Source organism: Phocoena sinus, chromosome 9 (assembly GCF_008692025.1).
Source record: "Phocoena sinus isolate mPhoSin1 chromosome 9, mPhoSin1.pri, whole genome shotgun sequence".
NCBI lineage: Eukaryota > Metazoa > Chordata > Mammalia > Artiodactyla > Phocoenidae > Phocoena > Phocoena sinus.
Genome location: NC_045771.1, coordinates 6,440,849 through 6,453,659, shown reverse-complemented (window position 1 = coordinate 6,453,659; position 12,811 = coordinate 6,440,849). Strand labels below are relative to the sequence as shown.

At 40.5% G+C, this 12,811-nt stretch overlaps 1 protein-coding gene across 7 annotated transcripts; it reads right to left on the bottom strand.

The window, feature by feature from the left end:
- Positions 1–8,985: 8,985 nt before the first annotated feature.
- Positions 8,986–12,536, bottom strand: GIMAP2 (GTPase, IMAP family member 2). 7 transcript variants are annotated; one of them, XM_032643121.1, is made up of 4 exons: positions 12,223–12,536; positions 11,659–11,942; positions 11,302–11,337; positions 8,986–10,300 (listed from the first exon to the last, which is right to left on the bottom strand). In XM_032643121.1, exons 3-4 carry the CDS (start codon positions 11,327–11,329, stop codon positions 9,321–9,323), a joined length of 1,008 nt encoding a protein of 335 aa, XP_032499012.1. In that variant the 5' UTR covers positions 11,330–11,337; positions 11,659–11,942; positions 12,223–12,536; the 3' UTR covers positions 8,986–9,320. The 7 variants fall into 7 exon arrangements, with proteins under 7 accessions (XP_032499012.1, XP_032499013.1, XP_032499015.1 ...); XM_032643122.1 differs by having other exon boundaries at positions 11,659–11,909; XM_032643124.1 differs by having other exon boundaries at positions 8,986–10,285; positions 12,223–12,297.
- Between the last annotated feature and the right edge of the window lie 275 nt (positions 12,537–12,811).

Below are 12,811 nucleotides of genomic sequence, written 5' to 3'. Positions count from 1 at the left end.
CCTGAGCCCTAATCTACTGACTGGGACCTACTTTTTCATCTCTTTCTTTCCAGCCCATTTTTTCAGGTAGGAAAGAGACCCAACTTCCACTATTTTCCATTCTTTATTTCGGGGACAGAATCTCTCGAATTACTGACACTCCCATTGTTTCCATTCAGCATCATTGAAGCCAGGAGTCTCTCATTCTCCCACTAGATCAGCAGTGCCAGGACTAGTGTGAGGCAAGTTTGGTGTCCAGGGCACAAAGTTGAAGGCGGCAGTCACTACCAAGGTCTCTCAAGTGCCAACCCTACAGGTGAATGGCCCTGGAAGTGAGTACTTCCTTAAGACTGAGGTGCATATGGCTCCTCACTGGGTTCACCCCGGTCCAAGCCACATAGACCAGTCTTGACTAAGTCTTTCACACCCAACATGTGCATTTCATGAAGATGCTTTCAGTGCCTCTTTGACATCTCCTTGCCGTTCAGTGTTCTCATGCATGCATGTGGTGTCTTCCTTCAACCAGTTGTGACTCTCTGCCTGAGGATTCACCTGGTTACAAGAAGATGCTTGGCTAGTGCATGGAGCAGCCTGAACCCATCAGAGAGCTAAGGTCCCCAGGAGCAGACCTCAATCTGTGACAGTGGGAAGCTAGTGGATAGATACCCCAGTTTCCTTGCTTATTAAATTGTGCACTGCCCACCAAGTGAGATAATTCTGAGGTATATTCTGGACCAACTGCTGTGATCCCCGGCAGGACGGAGACCCAGTGGTCTGTGGTGGAAACCCCCTTATCATTGTCTACAGTGGTAAGATGCTCATCAACACAACCTGGGTCGGCTCCTTTCCCTTCCCTCTCTCACATTCCCACGGCCCTACTAGTGCTTTCTGGGATCGCTTTCCTACCCCAAAGTAACTGTCTGTCTCCATTTTCCTCTGCATTCTGATTAGATTAGCTTTTGGTTACTTGCCATTGTCTCTGGGCTTGGTCCCCTGGTATTCTCCGACTTGCCATCGGTTGTGGAAACCTATCCAAGGCCGAGGCCCTGAGACTCCTGGGTCTCAGAACCATCCAGGGCTCCTGCTTCCTCTCCTCCCTATTTCCACACTTCTTTCTTCTCCTTTCAGATTTGCATATTCATTGTTTTCTTCTCTATCCTTATAAATCCAGTAAAAATTATGCAGAAGGAAAACATCCTTCTTGAACAGACCTTCAGAAGAGAATAATAAGTTCAAACCTTCTGGGATCACTCTTCATGCCTGATGTCTCCCTGCGTTCTCTTGACATAGCCAGAGCTCAACTATCAGCATCCCCAGAGCTACAAAGGAATAAGAACTACCCAAATATCATCTCAGGAGAGGAGATTATAGGGAAATACGTCTTCAATGAAACACTGACTATCTGACAGACATTGGTGCCACTATGCACCAGCATTTAGAAGGACTATTTTAGTGTCATGTAGATCCTGCTTTCTTTTTTGTGGGAGAGAGAGAGTTTGTGGCAACCAAGGTTTACTTGTTAGAAGTACCAGTGAAGTAGGTGTCATCCAGGATTCAGTTTCATAGGACAAGCACCAGGGCAAGCTTCCTAGTTTGATAGCATAACGTAAAAGGAGAGAAAAGTTCATAAGCCAAATCAGAAGTGAAAATGTTGTGTGTTTCATATTCCAATGTTATGTACAATGGGATGCTGGAGCCCAAGATAGAAAATAAAAGTTCCGAGTGAGAGAGATGCAAATGTTAACACAAACGGAGACTTGTGTAAGAACTTAGGATGAGTTTCAGTTAATAAAAGACCAGGAGAAAGGACTGGGAGGGTGTATATTTGAATAAATACCAGCGTGCCAGAAAACAAAAGAATGGGCAAAAAACACTCAGAGAAAATGTGTAGGATATGAAGAAAAAAGGACTGAGAATAGAACACCAGAGACCTTATAGTTCTGGAACCATTAAGACGAAAACAGTACAAATATTTGAAAAGTGGAATGCTAGCTGAAAAGTGTGTTGTTGTTAAAGACAAGCTATCGAAAATATGAAAAAGTAAAAGAATCCATTAAAATGGGGGATTTTTGCTTCTGGTTAAGTTGGAGAAAGATTCAAAAGCCCTCAGCTTCCACACTGACAACAAAAATTGGACAGAATGAAAATATAGTTCTCTATGTCAAAGGATGGTGGAAGCAAGGAAGCACTGAGGAACTGAATTCTAGATATGAAAGAGCCGTTTATAGATAAGGAGAGAGCTGGGGAGCTTTCTATACCTGGGGTAAGTACTTGGTGTGGATATAAACATTTGGAGGTATTGGCTTGTCACAGACAGATTTTGCAGAGTGGAGGAGAAGTCAGATGATCATTTGACAACAATGTGGGTTATCTAAATAAACTGGAATCTGTATGATCCTAAAGGCAATGCTAAGTTGTCTATCTGGAAAACTCTTTTCCTGTTCTCATCGCAATATTTTTTCCTAAAAAAGCAGCAATGGAGAAGGGTCAAGAAAATAATGAGAAATTTTTCTATCCCATTAGGCCCTGCTAGTGAGGTAAAGCCATTTCAAATTAGAGCCTTACACCTTTCTCAGTTCAAATGTTGATTAGATAAAATGTTGCTTAGGTAGGAGATTGTTATGTGTAGTATGAATCTGAAGCGGACTTAATCGATTTAATGTTGGCTTGTTCTCATTTCAACTCAAGCATTGGAGCCAATGATGTGATCAGAGTAATCACTAGACAGATAAATGAACTTGCACTAGCCATAAAATAATGCAAAGCTGGGGAAACATAAACTTTAGACTTCAGTTTCATTGTCTGCAATATAAATTTATGTGACATATGAAGAGTCAGGAAAATATGGCTCATAATCAAAAGATTAAACGTTAGAAGCAGAACCACAGGTGACTCATTCATTGGAACTTAGGACTTTAAAATAGCTATCATAAAAGTGTTAAAGAATTTATAGAAAAATAAATATAATGGGTTAAGAATTGAAGAAATTCATGAGAGAAATATAAACACAAAAGTATTAATTCTGGAAATAGAACATAAAATATGTGGAAAAGAAAACATTTATTGGATGGACCTCATAACATATTGAACATTGAAGAAAGGACCTATGAACTTGAAGACAGGTCATGAGAATTTATTGAGACTAAAGCATAAAAGGAAAATATAAACAAACACAGCACTAGTGATCACTGGGATAGTATCCAGCAGTCTAATGTAATTGAATCCAAGAAGGAGAAGAAAAGACTGAACTGGTAGGAAAAAATATTTGAAGGTATAATGACCAAAATTTTTTAATTTTGATGAAAAACTTCAACCCATAAATCCAAAAATTTTAACTGCATGTGGGAAATACAAAGAAACCCCAAATCCAGGCACTTTACAGTCAAACTACTAAAGACAAAAACCAAAAAAAAAGAGAGAGAGAGAGAGAGAATAATTTAAAATTAACTAGGGGAGGAAAAACAGACACATTACACAGAGGGGAACAACATAAGAATAATGGCTGCTTTCCTATCAGAAAAAACGCAAGCCAGAAAACACTGGAATATCAATAATATTTAAAATGCTGAAGGAAAATGAAAGATCGGCCCAGCAAAACTACCCTCCAAAAATGAAGATTGAAAAATACATTTTAACATTGAAAACCAAAGAGAATTTGTCCCACAATTCTTCAGGCTGAAGGAGAAAGATACCAGATAGAAACTTGGATCAACAGGAAAGAATAAAGTTTTCTGGAAAAATTAAATATGTGGGAAATATGAAAAGACTGCTATTTTGATTATTGCTCAGTTTCTTAAAAATGAAATAGACTAAAGCAAAATATTAATAACCTATTGTGGGTTTCTAACATATGGAGAAGCAAAAAATGACAAGATCACAAAGGAAGGGTAGAGATTAGATGCAAGTACACTTTTATAAGGTTCTTATATTAATATCTTCTTTGAAATGGTCCACTCTTAAGTCAAGGTAGAGAATAATATGTTAAGGATAAATACTTTAGTTTTGAGAGCAATCACTTAAAAAAAAAAGTCCAAAAGAGGAGAGGAAATGGAATAATATTGAAAAAATCAACACACAAAAATGAAAAAAAGAGGAACAATGAAAATACGGGCAACAAAGCAATCTACAGATTCAATGCAATCCTTATCAAGTTACCACTGGCATTTTTCACAGAACTAGAACACAAAATTTCACAATTTGTATGGAAACACAAAAGACCCCAAATAGCAAAAGCAATTTTGAGAAAGAAAAACGGAGCTGGAGGAATCAGGCTCCCTGACTTCAGACTATACTACAAAAGTACAGTAATAAAGACAGTATGGTACTGGCACAAAAACAGAAATATAGATCAATGGAACAGGACAGAAAGCCCAGATGTAAACCCATGCACCTACCTACGGTCACCTCATCTTTGACAAAGAAGGCAAGCATATGCAATGGAGAAAAGACAGCCTCTTCAATAACGGATGCTGGGAAAACTGGACAGCTACATGTAAAACAATGAAATTAGAACACTTCTTAACACCATACACAAAAGTAAACTCAAAATGGCTTAAAGACCTAAATGTAAGGCCAGACACTATAAAACTCTTAGAAGAAAACATAGGCAGAACACTCTTTGACATAAATCACAGCAACATCCTTTTGACCCATCTCCTAGAGTAATGAAAATAAAAACAAAATAAATAAATGGGACCTAATTAAACTTAAAAGCTTTTGCACAGTAAAGGAAACCATAAACAAAACGAAAAGACAACCCTCAGATTGGGAGAAAATATTTGCAAACGAATCAATAGACAAAGGATTAATCTCCAAAATATATAAACAGCTTATGCAGCTCAATATTAAAAAAAGAACAGCACAATCAAAAAATGGGCAGAAGACCTAAGTAGACTTCTTTCTCCAAAGAAGACATACAGATGGCCAACAAACACATGAAAAGATGCTCAACATCACTAATTATTCGAGAAATGCAAATCAAAACCACAATGAGGTATCACCTCACAGCAGTCAGAATGGCCATCATCGAAATCTCTACAAACAATAAATGTTGGAGAGGGTGTGGAGAAAAGGGAACCCTTTTGCACTGTTGGTGGGAATGTAAATTGATACAGCCACTTTGGAGAACAGTATGGAGGTTCCTTAAAAAACTAAAAATAGAACTACCATATGACCCAGCAATCCCACTACTGGGCATATACCCAGAGAAAACCGTAATTCAAAAAGATACATGCACCCCAATATTCATTGCAGTACTATTTACAATAGCCAGGACATGGAAGCAACCTAAACGTCCATCAACAGATGAATGGATAAAGAAGATGTGGTACAGATCTACAATGGAATATTACTCAGCCATATAAAGGAACAAAACTGGGTCATTTGTAGAGATGTGGATGGACCTAGAGTCTGTCACACAGAGTGAAGTAAGCCAGAAAGAGAAAAACAAATATCGTATATTAACGCATATATGTGGAATCTAGAAAAATGGTACAGATGAACCTATTTGTAGGGCATGAATAGAGATGCAGATGTAGAGAACGGACTTGTGGACATAGTGCGGGAAGGGGAGGGCAGAACGAACTGAGAGAGTGGCACTGACATATATACACTACCATGTGTAAAGTAGATAGCTAGTGGGAAGTTGCTGTATAGCTCAGCGCTCTGTGCTGACCTAGAGGGGTGGGATGGGGGGTGTGTAGGAGGGAGGCTCTAGAGGGAGGGGATATGTGTATACATGTAGCTGATTCACTTTGTTCTACAGCAGAAACTAACACAGCATTGTAAAGCAATTATACTCCAATTAAAAAAAAATCCTACTGTGTGGCTGAGAAGACAAATAGATGGGCATGTGGAGGGGAGGGGACTCAGATAATGCACAGCCTCTAGGGGCTCAGGAGCAGTAGTTTATCAACAACCCAAGCCCTGCAGAAGGCCAGCCTAGTTACACGGGATAATAATAACTGGTCCCTTCGGGCTTGCCCTGTGGGATGAACGAGAAAGCATGTTTAAAGTGCCTATCGGTGTCTGGCACACTGTCACAATCAATAAACAAGTGATACAGGAATGGGGAATGACGTGCCCAGCCTAGTGTCTGAGTCGCAGCCGCCATTCAACAAAGGCAGCTCTTAGGGGAGGGAGAGACAGAAGACCCAGGTTTGAAGGAGGAGTAGCAAGAACAGCAAGGAGCTTCTGAGGGTTCTCTGCAACGTCCATGAAAATAAACTTGTTAAAAGAAAAAAAAAGAAAATATGGGGCAAATAAGAAGCAGGAGCAAGGTGGTAAAGGTAGATGCAAATCCAACCATAGCTGTAGCTATTTTAAATTCTTTTTTTTTTTTTTCGCGGTACGTGGGCCTCTCACTGTTGTGGCCTCTCCCGTTGCGGAGCACAGGCTCCAGAAGCGCAGGCTCAGCGGCCATGGCTCACAGGCCCGGCCACTGCCCGGCATGTGGGATCCTCCCGGACCGGGGCACGAACCCGCGTCCCCTGAATCGGCAGGCGGACTCTGAACCACTGCGCCACCAGGGAAGCCCAGCTATAGCTATTTTAAACGTAACCGATCTTTGACAAAGAAGCAAAGATAATTTAATGGAGGAAGCATAGTCTTTTTAAATTTTTTATTTATTTTTACTTTGTAAATTGAAGTACAGCTGATTTACAATATTATATTAGTTTCAGGTGTACAGCATAGTGCTTCAGTATTTTTATAGATTATAGTCCATTTAAGGTTGTCACAAAATGATGGCTATAATTCCCATTGCTGTACAATATATCCTTGTTGCTTATCTATTTGCTTCATAATAGTTTGTATCTCTTAATCCCATATCCCTATTTTATACCCCCCTTCCCTCTCCCCACTGTATCCAATAGTTTATTTTCTATAACTGTGAGTCTGTCTAAAAGCATAGACTTTTTTTTTTCATCTTTATTGGAGTATAATTGTTTTACAATGGTGTGTTAGGTTCTGCTTTATAACAAAGTGAATCAGCTATACATACACATATATCCCCATATCCCCTCCCTCTTGCGTCTCCCTCCCTCCCACCCTCCCTATCCCACCCCTCTAGGTGGTCACAAAGCACTGAGCTGATCTCCCTGTGCTATGCGGCTGCTTCCCACTAGCAATCTATTTTACGTTTGGTAGTGTATATATGTCCATGCCTCTCTCTCACTTTGTCCCAGCTTACCTTTCCCCCTCCCCGTATCCTCAAGTCCATTCTCTAGTAGGTCTGTGTCTTTATTCCCATCTTGCCCCTAGGTTGTTCATGACCATTTTTTTTCTTAGATTCCATATATATGTGTTAACATACGGTATTCGTGTTTCTCTTTCTGACTTACTTCACTCTGTATGACAGACCCTAGGTCCATCCACCTCACTACAAATAACTCGATTTCGTTTCTTTTTATGGCTGAGTAATATTCCATTGTATATATGTGCCACATCTTATTTATCCATTCATCTGTTGATGGACACTTAGGTTGTAAAAGCATAGACTTTTCAATAAATGATGCTGGACATCCACATGCAAAAAAAAAAAAAAAGAATCTAGTCACAGACCTTATACCTTTCACAAGAATCAATTCAAAAGAGATCATGGATATAAATGTAAAATGTAAAACTATAAAATTCCTAGAAGATAACACTGGAGGAAATCTAGGAGATCTTGGGTTTGGTGATGACTTTTTAGATAAAACACTAAAAGCATGATTTATGAAAGAAAAAATTGATGAGTTGAATTTCATTGAAATTAAAAAATTCTGGGCAAAAGACATTTTTAAAAGTGCTCAATGGCATGGAACAGAGAAAATATAAAGGAGAAAATCAAAGTTAGATTTTTGTAAAACTTATAAAATTAAACTTCTAGCCATGCTGATCAAACAAAAAGAAATAATCATAAATTGCCAATATCAGAATTCGAAGAGGAACAAATATTGGGTTCCCAAACGAACTTTTTGGCCAACCCAATAATTTAGCTCTTGTACATATTAAAGGGATGATAAAATATTTTATGTTTCTGCAAATAAATTCAACTACTTAAGTATAATGGAAAAATTCCTTGAAAAGCACATCATACAAAAATGAGCATAAGAAGAAATAAAAAAACAGAATATTTTACATTTGGTTAAAAAATACTTTAAATTTAATTTATAATATTAGAATCTATAATATTATGGAAGGTTTAATATAGGTTTGGGCCTGGGGATCAGAGACCTCAGAATCAGCTCTCTAACTTTACCAACAACCCAAGGTTGAGTTTCTTCATCTTGGGATTGATGTAGGCGTTTGTCTGTAGGTCAACCTTGCCTTCTGGGTTTGCCTGTCCTCATGGCTCTCAACTCCCCTTTTAGCTCCACATCCTTTTTATGTGTATTGTCTGCTTCATGTTTGGAGTTTTCCTAATTTTCTAGTGAGCTCATCAGTCATAAAGATTGTGTTTATTTTATTTTATTTATTTTTTATTTTATTTTTGCGGTACGCAGGCCTCTCACTGCCGTGGCCTCTCCCGTTGCGGAGCACAGGCTCCGGACGCGCAGGCTCAGTGGCCATGGCTCACGGGCCCAGCCGCTCCGCGGCATGTGGGATCTTCCCGGACCGGGGCACGAAGCCGTGTCCCCTGCATCGGCAGGCGGACTCTCAACCACTGCGCCACCAGGGAAACCCTGTGTTTATTTTTAAAAATTCTAGTTGCGTTTAACAGGATGATGCTCCAAACTATTCAGTCCACCATCCTGTCTGAAGCGTAAGCCTCTATGTGAGTTTCAATGCTAACTGGGAATGGGCACCAGGGGTAAAATCTGGCTGAGCCTCTTTCAATGTTAAGCAAATTTGATGCACATAAAACAGACTATTGATGTGTGAGTGTGTCCGCGTGTGATTGTTGAGCACGAATTGGTTGTGTTACAGAAGTGAGCCACGTGTTCACTTACCATCTTCTGAGGATAAAACCATAGCACAGAATTAAAGACATGTGATCTCAGGAATTCTACAGCTTACTTGTTATTGTACTGTATCCAGTAGAAATTTTATTGTTATTTTTGTTATATTCAGTAGAAATAGTAATAGTATAAAGAAGAAAAGTAGTTTTTAGGGACATAAAACTGACTTTAGAGATTTGCAAATGAGAGGAATTTTATGTTTACAAGTTTAAAAAGCTATATTTCAAAACAAACAGTAACTTTTAAAACCATTTGGTTTACTAACAAATAGAATGATGTTAAGATTTAAGCACTTCACAGAATCTCAAATGTCTGGTGCTGTCAGGCGCTGTATTTTACAGGGGAGGTACAGTGTGTGATTCACCCACTAAATGACAGTGGATAGAGAACCACTGATTGTAACTATAATATAGGAGTCTTGCGGTCCAGTCTAATGGTCTTTCTAAAAATCACCATTAATTTTTGGGGTATAATTAACAGTAAGCGACAGAATAAATGGCACATGGTAAACAGTAAGCGGTAAAAGAAATTGCACATTCCGTGCAAGACACGAAATAACAGAGTTTGCAATCTGACAAACACCTGAATACACATCACTATTAGGATTAGGGCTTTGGCCATGGCTGAACGCCTCTGAATTTCCGTGTACTTTACAAAGCTCTCTTTGAAGTCCTGTAATCTTTCCTCTGACTGCACAGTTGCACATTCTGACCCTGTTACTAGGCTGTACAGCCCATTGCTGTAGTGGCCACCCCTTTTTGCCATCACTAGGCTCTCAGTCAAGTCCATTAGCTCCTTCACCTGGTCATCCCGATTGCTCCCTTTAGCACGGTTACTAAAGGCACACACTCGCCCCCCACACTCAGCCACCAGCTCGCTTAGGGCTTTGTTATCTGAGCCATGGATGTAATCCATCAGGGAGCCTCCCTTGAGGTCTTCCTTGTGGGTGAAGAGGACAATTGTGTGTCTCATGGCATCCTCTCCAAAGATCTCCTTCACCTTCCTCACAGCCTTCTGGTCCTCCGTGGTGAATCGGCCCAGCTGTGTCACCAGGAGCAGCACGTGCGGTCCTGGTGCGGAGAGTAAGTAGCACTTCTGTACCTCTTTGTACAGGGAATCAGAGGGGTCCTTCCCAGAAAACATGTCTGGTGTGTCAATAACAACCATCTCTCTGTCTCCCCAGCTTCCCCGACTTGTACTGCAAGTCTTCGTCAAGGACTGGGCGCTCAGCCTGGACTCAAATGCTTCCTTCCCGACGATGCTGTTCCCCGTAGCACTTTTGCCAGTTCCTGTTTTGCCCACCAGAATGACTCTCAGCTCTGATCCTCTGGCATGTTGAGCTTGTTGACTCTTTGTATATGGTCCTGCTAAGAGCAAGTTTACTTAGAAGAGAAAGACAAATACTGTATGATATCGCTTATATGTGGAATCTAAAAAAAATGATATAAATGAACTCATTTACAAAACAGGTATAGACTCACAAACTTAGAGTTACCAAAAGGGAAACAGGCAGGGGAGTGATAAATTAGGAGTTTGGGATTAAAATATACACACTACTATATATAAAATAGATAACCGACAAGGGCCTACTGTATAGCACAGGGAACTATACTCGATATCTTGTAATAACCTACAATGGAAAAGAATCTAAAAATCTATTCATATGTATGTGTGTGTGTGTGTGTGTGTGTGTGTGTGTGTGTGTGTGTATAACTGAATCATTTTGTTGTAAAACTGAAAGTACTGTAAATCAACTATATTTCAATTAAAAAAAACAAAGGTGAAAAAAAAAAGAATAAGCTTGCTTTGTTATTACCACGCTGATCATGCCAATGGAATATTTTTAATGATAAGGAAAAGTCTGGGAAAAGCTACTCTCACAATGTATGGCATTTCTGAAATAGAAGCTGACTCTATTATCAAATAAAATAATGATTTTTAAAACTCTAGATTTCTCTAGGTCTGCAGGGCATTGCCATGTTGGCTCCTAGAAACACATATCTGGAGGATGAGTTAGAATTAAAAACATACCTTGTCATTCAAAATTTGCCTATATCATCCAGTTCTGGCCCTGTAAAAGGCAAATGTTCTGGAGATGAGAGACGGGTAGCCAAGACAGTGGGTTCCGTCTTCAGGTGGGGGAAGTAACCTGACTGTTCCAGGACCAAAGACGGCTCCTCTGACCGTGGCTGGGCAGAGGTGTGGTCCCGACCACCAGTGAAATGGTTAGACCAGGGAAATACTGAAATGAACATTGTGAAATGATCCTCTCTAGTGAAGAAACTGCTGCTCACTTATGCTTTGCTTCAAAGTATAGCATGATTTTTATACAACATAAGCACAGAATGGGTAAAGAGGCACAGAGAGGAAGTCACTTTCTTACCAGAGTGACTGCATTCCTTTTGGCTCATGGCAGTTCCTGAGGGACAGAGAGACCAGAGACCAATTAAAAAACTATCATTTTTGAGTTACGACTCATGAGAGAACCGTATATTTCTAGAGAACGTTCACAACCATGCCTCCTTTGTCTACACAAGGCTGAGGAGGTGGGTGGAAAGAAGTACTATCTCTATTTTACAGAGAAGTTTAGTAACTTGCTCAGAGTCAACCCAGTGCGTCAGAAGATGGGTTTCGCTTGTCGCCCCACCTACTTCTTCTTATCTCCATGCCCACCTCTCCTCTACTAACCCTCCTCCCTGAAGGACCTCCGCGCCCACTCTTGCTTTCCGTGGCCACCCACCTTCCTTTCCCTCTGCGTCCTTTCTAGGTCTGCCTTGGGTCCCAGGTTCAGACTGCTCTTTCTTTTGATCCTTCTCCAGCTTGCCCAACCCCTCCCTCCACGCTGCGTCCTTGCTGAGAGGCTCAATGAATTAAGAACACGACTCCAGAAAAGTACACTGTCCTTTAAACCAGAAATACACTTCATTTGATCCGTTAATTACTTGAATTTTCCTCTTTCCACGTAGAAGCCTTGCCAGTTAGTTCCTTTTCCTACGCAGAGAAAAGTGTCTTAAAACTGGCAGCCTGTACCAAGCGACAAGGCAGAGAAAATGCATGAGTTAATGACCAAATTCTTCCCAGTTAGCACTTTTTATTGGCTCTATGCAAACAAAGCTCTCTTTGCCAGTAATGGGTAATCTAAATTCCGTGAAGTTTACAGGCCCTGTAAACTGGCTTCACTTAAGCCAAATGCCATCACTCTAAATTGTTTCCCTGAAAATAGGGCAAATTTGTTTACAAATTTTTTTCTTTAGCCTGGGAACTAGAAATCAACACTGCAGAACTTTCTTGAGTGTGGACTTACCTATTTTTGAAAGAAACAGAAGCCTCCCCAGTGAAATCTGTGACTTGCCCGTTCAGCTTGAAGAGAAAAAGAAAACCAAACAAACCAGAAAACCGGAAACCTAGTCTGCTTCTTCCCCTCTCGAATCTCCACTGAGTTTCCTCACTGCAAGTGAGCCCCAGCACATGTCTGTGTCTGATTCTCTTTTTTAAAATAGTTAAAATGGCAAAATTTAATGAATAATTTGTTGTCGCATGGACAATGGTCTTTTCTCAATAGTGAAAAAACAATGTTTGAATCATTTAAACTGGACAGGAAGAAAAGGGGCGCCAGGGATGCTGGTAGATTTGTTTCCTTCCCACTCGGGCTGTGTCCCCGCAGTTACAGGTTTGCCTGAATGAACACCCCTCAACTCCTCCCAGCAGGAATGGCACCTCATCCACACCGTAGCAGTGACTGTCCTAAAGGCAAGTGCCGCTGGGTTGGGGGGCAGAAAGAGCGTGGGTGTGAGGGGCACAGGACAGGGCACTGTGCAGAGCGGGGAGGGTACAGAAAGGGGAACCCGGGAGAAGCCCATGTCTGTCTGACTGTAACAGTCACGTCCATCAGC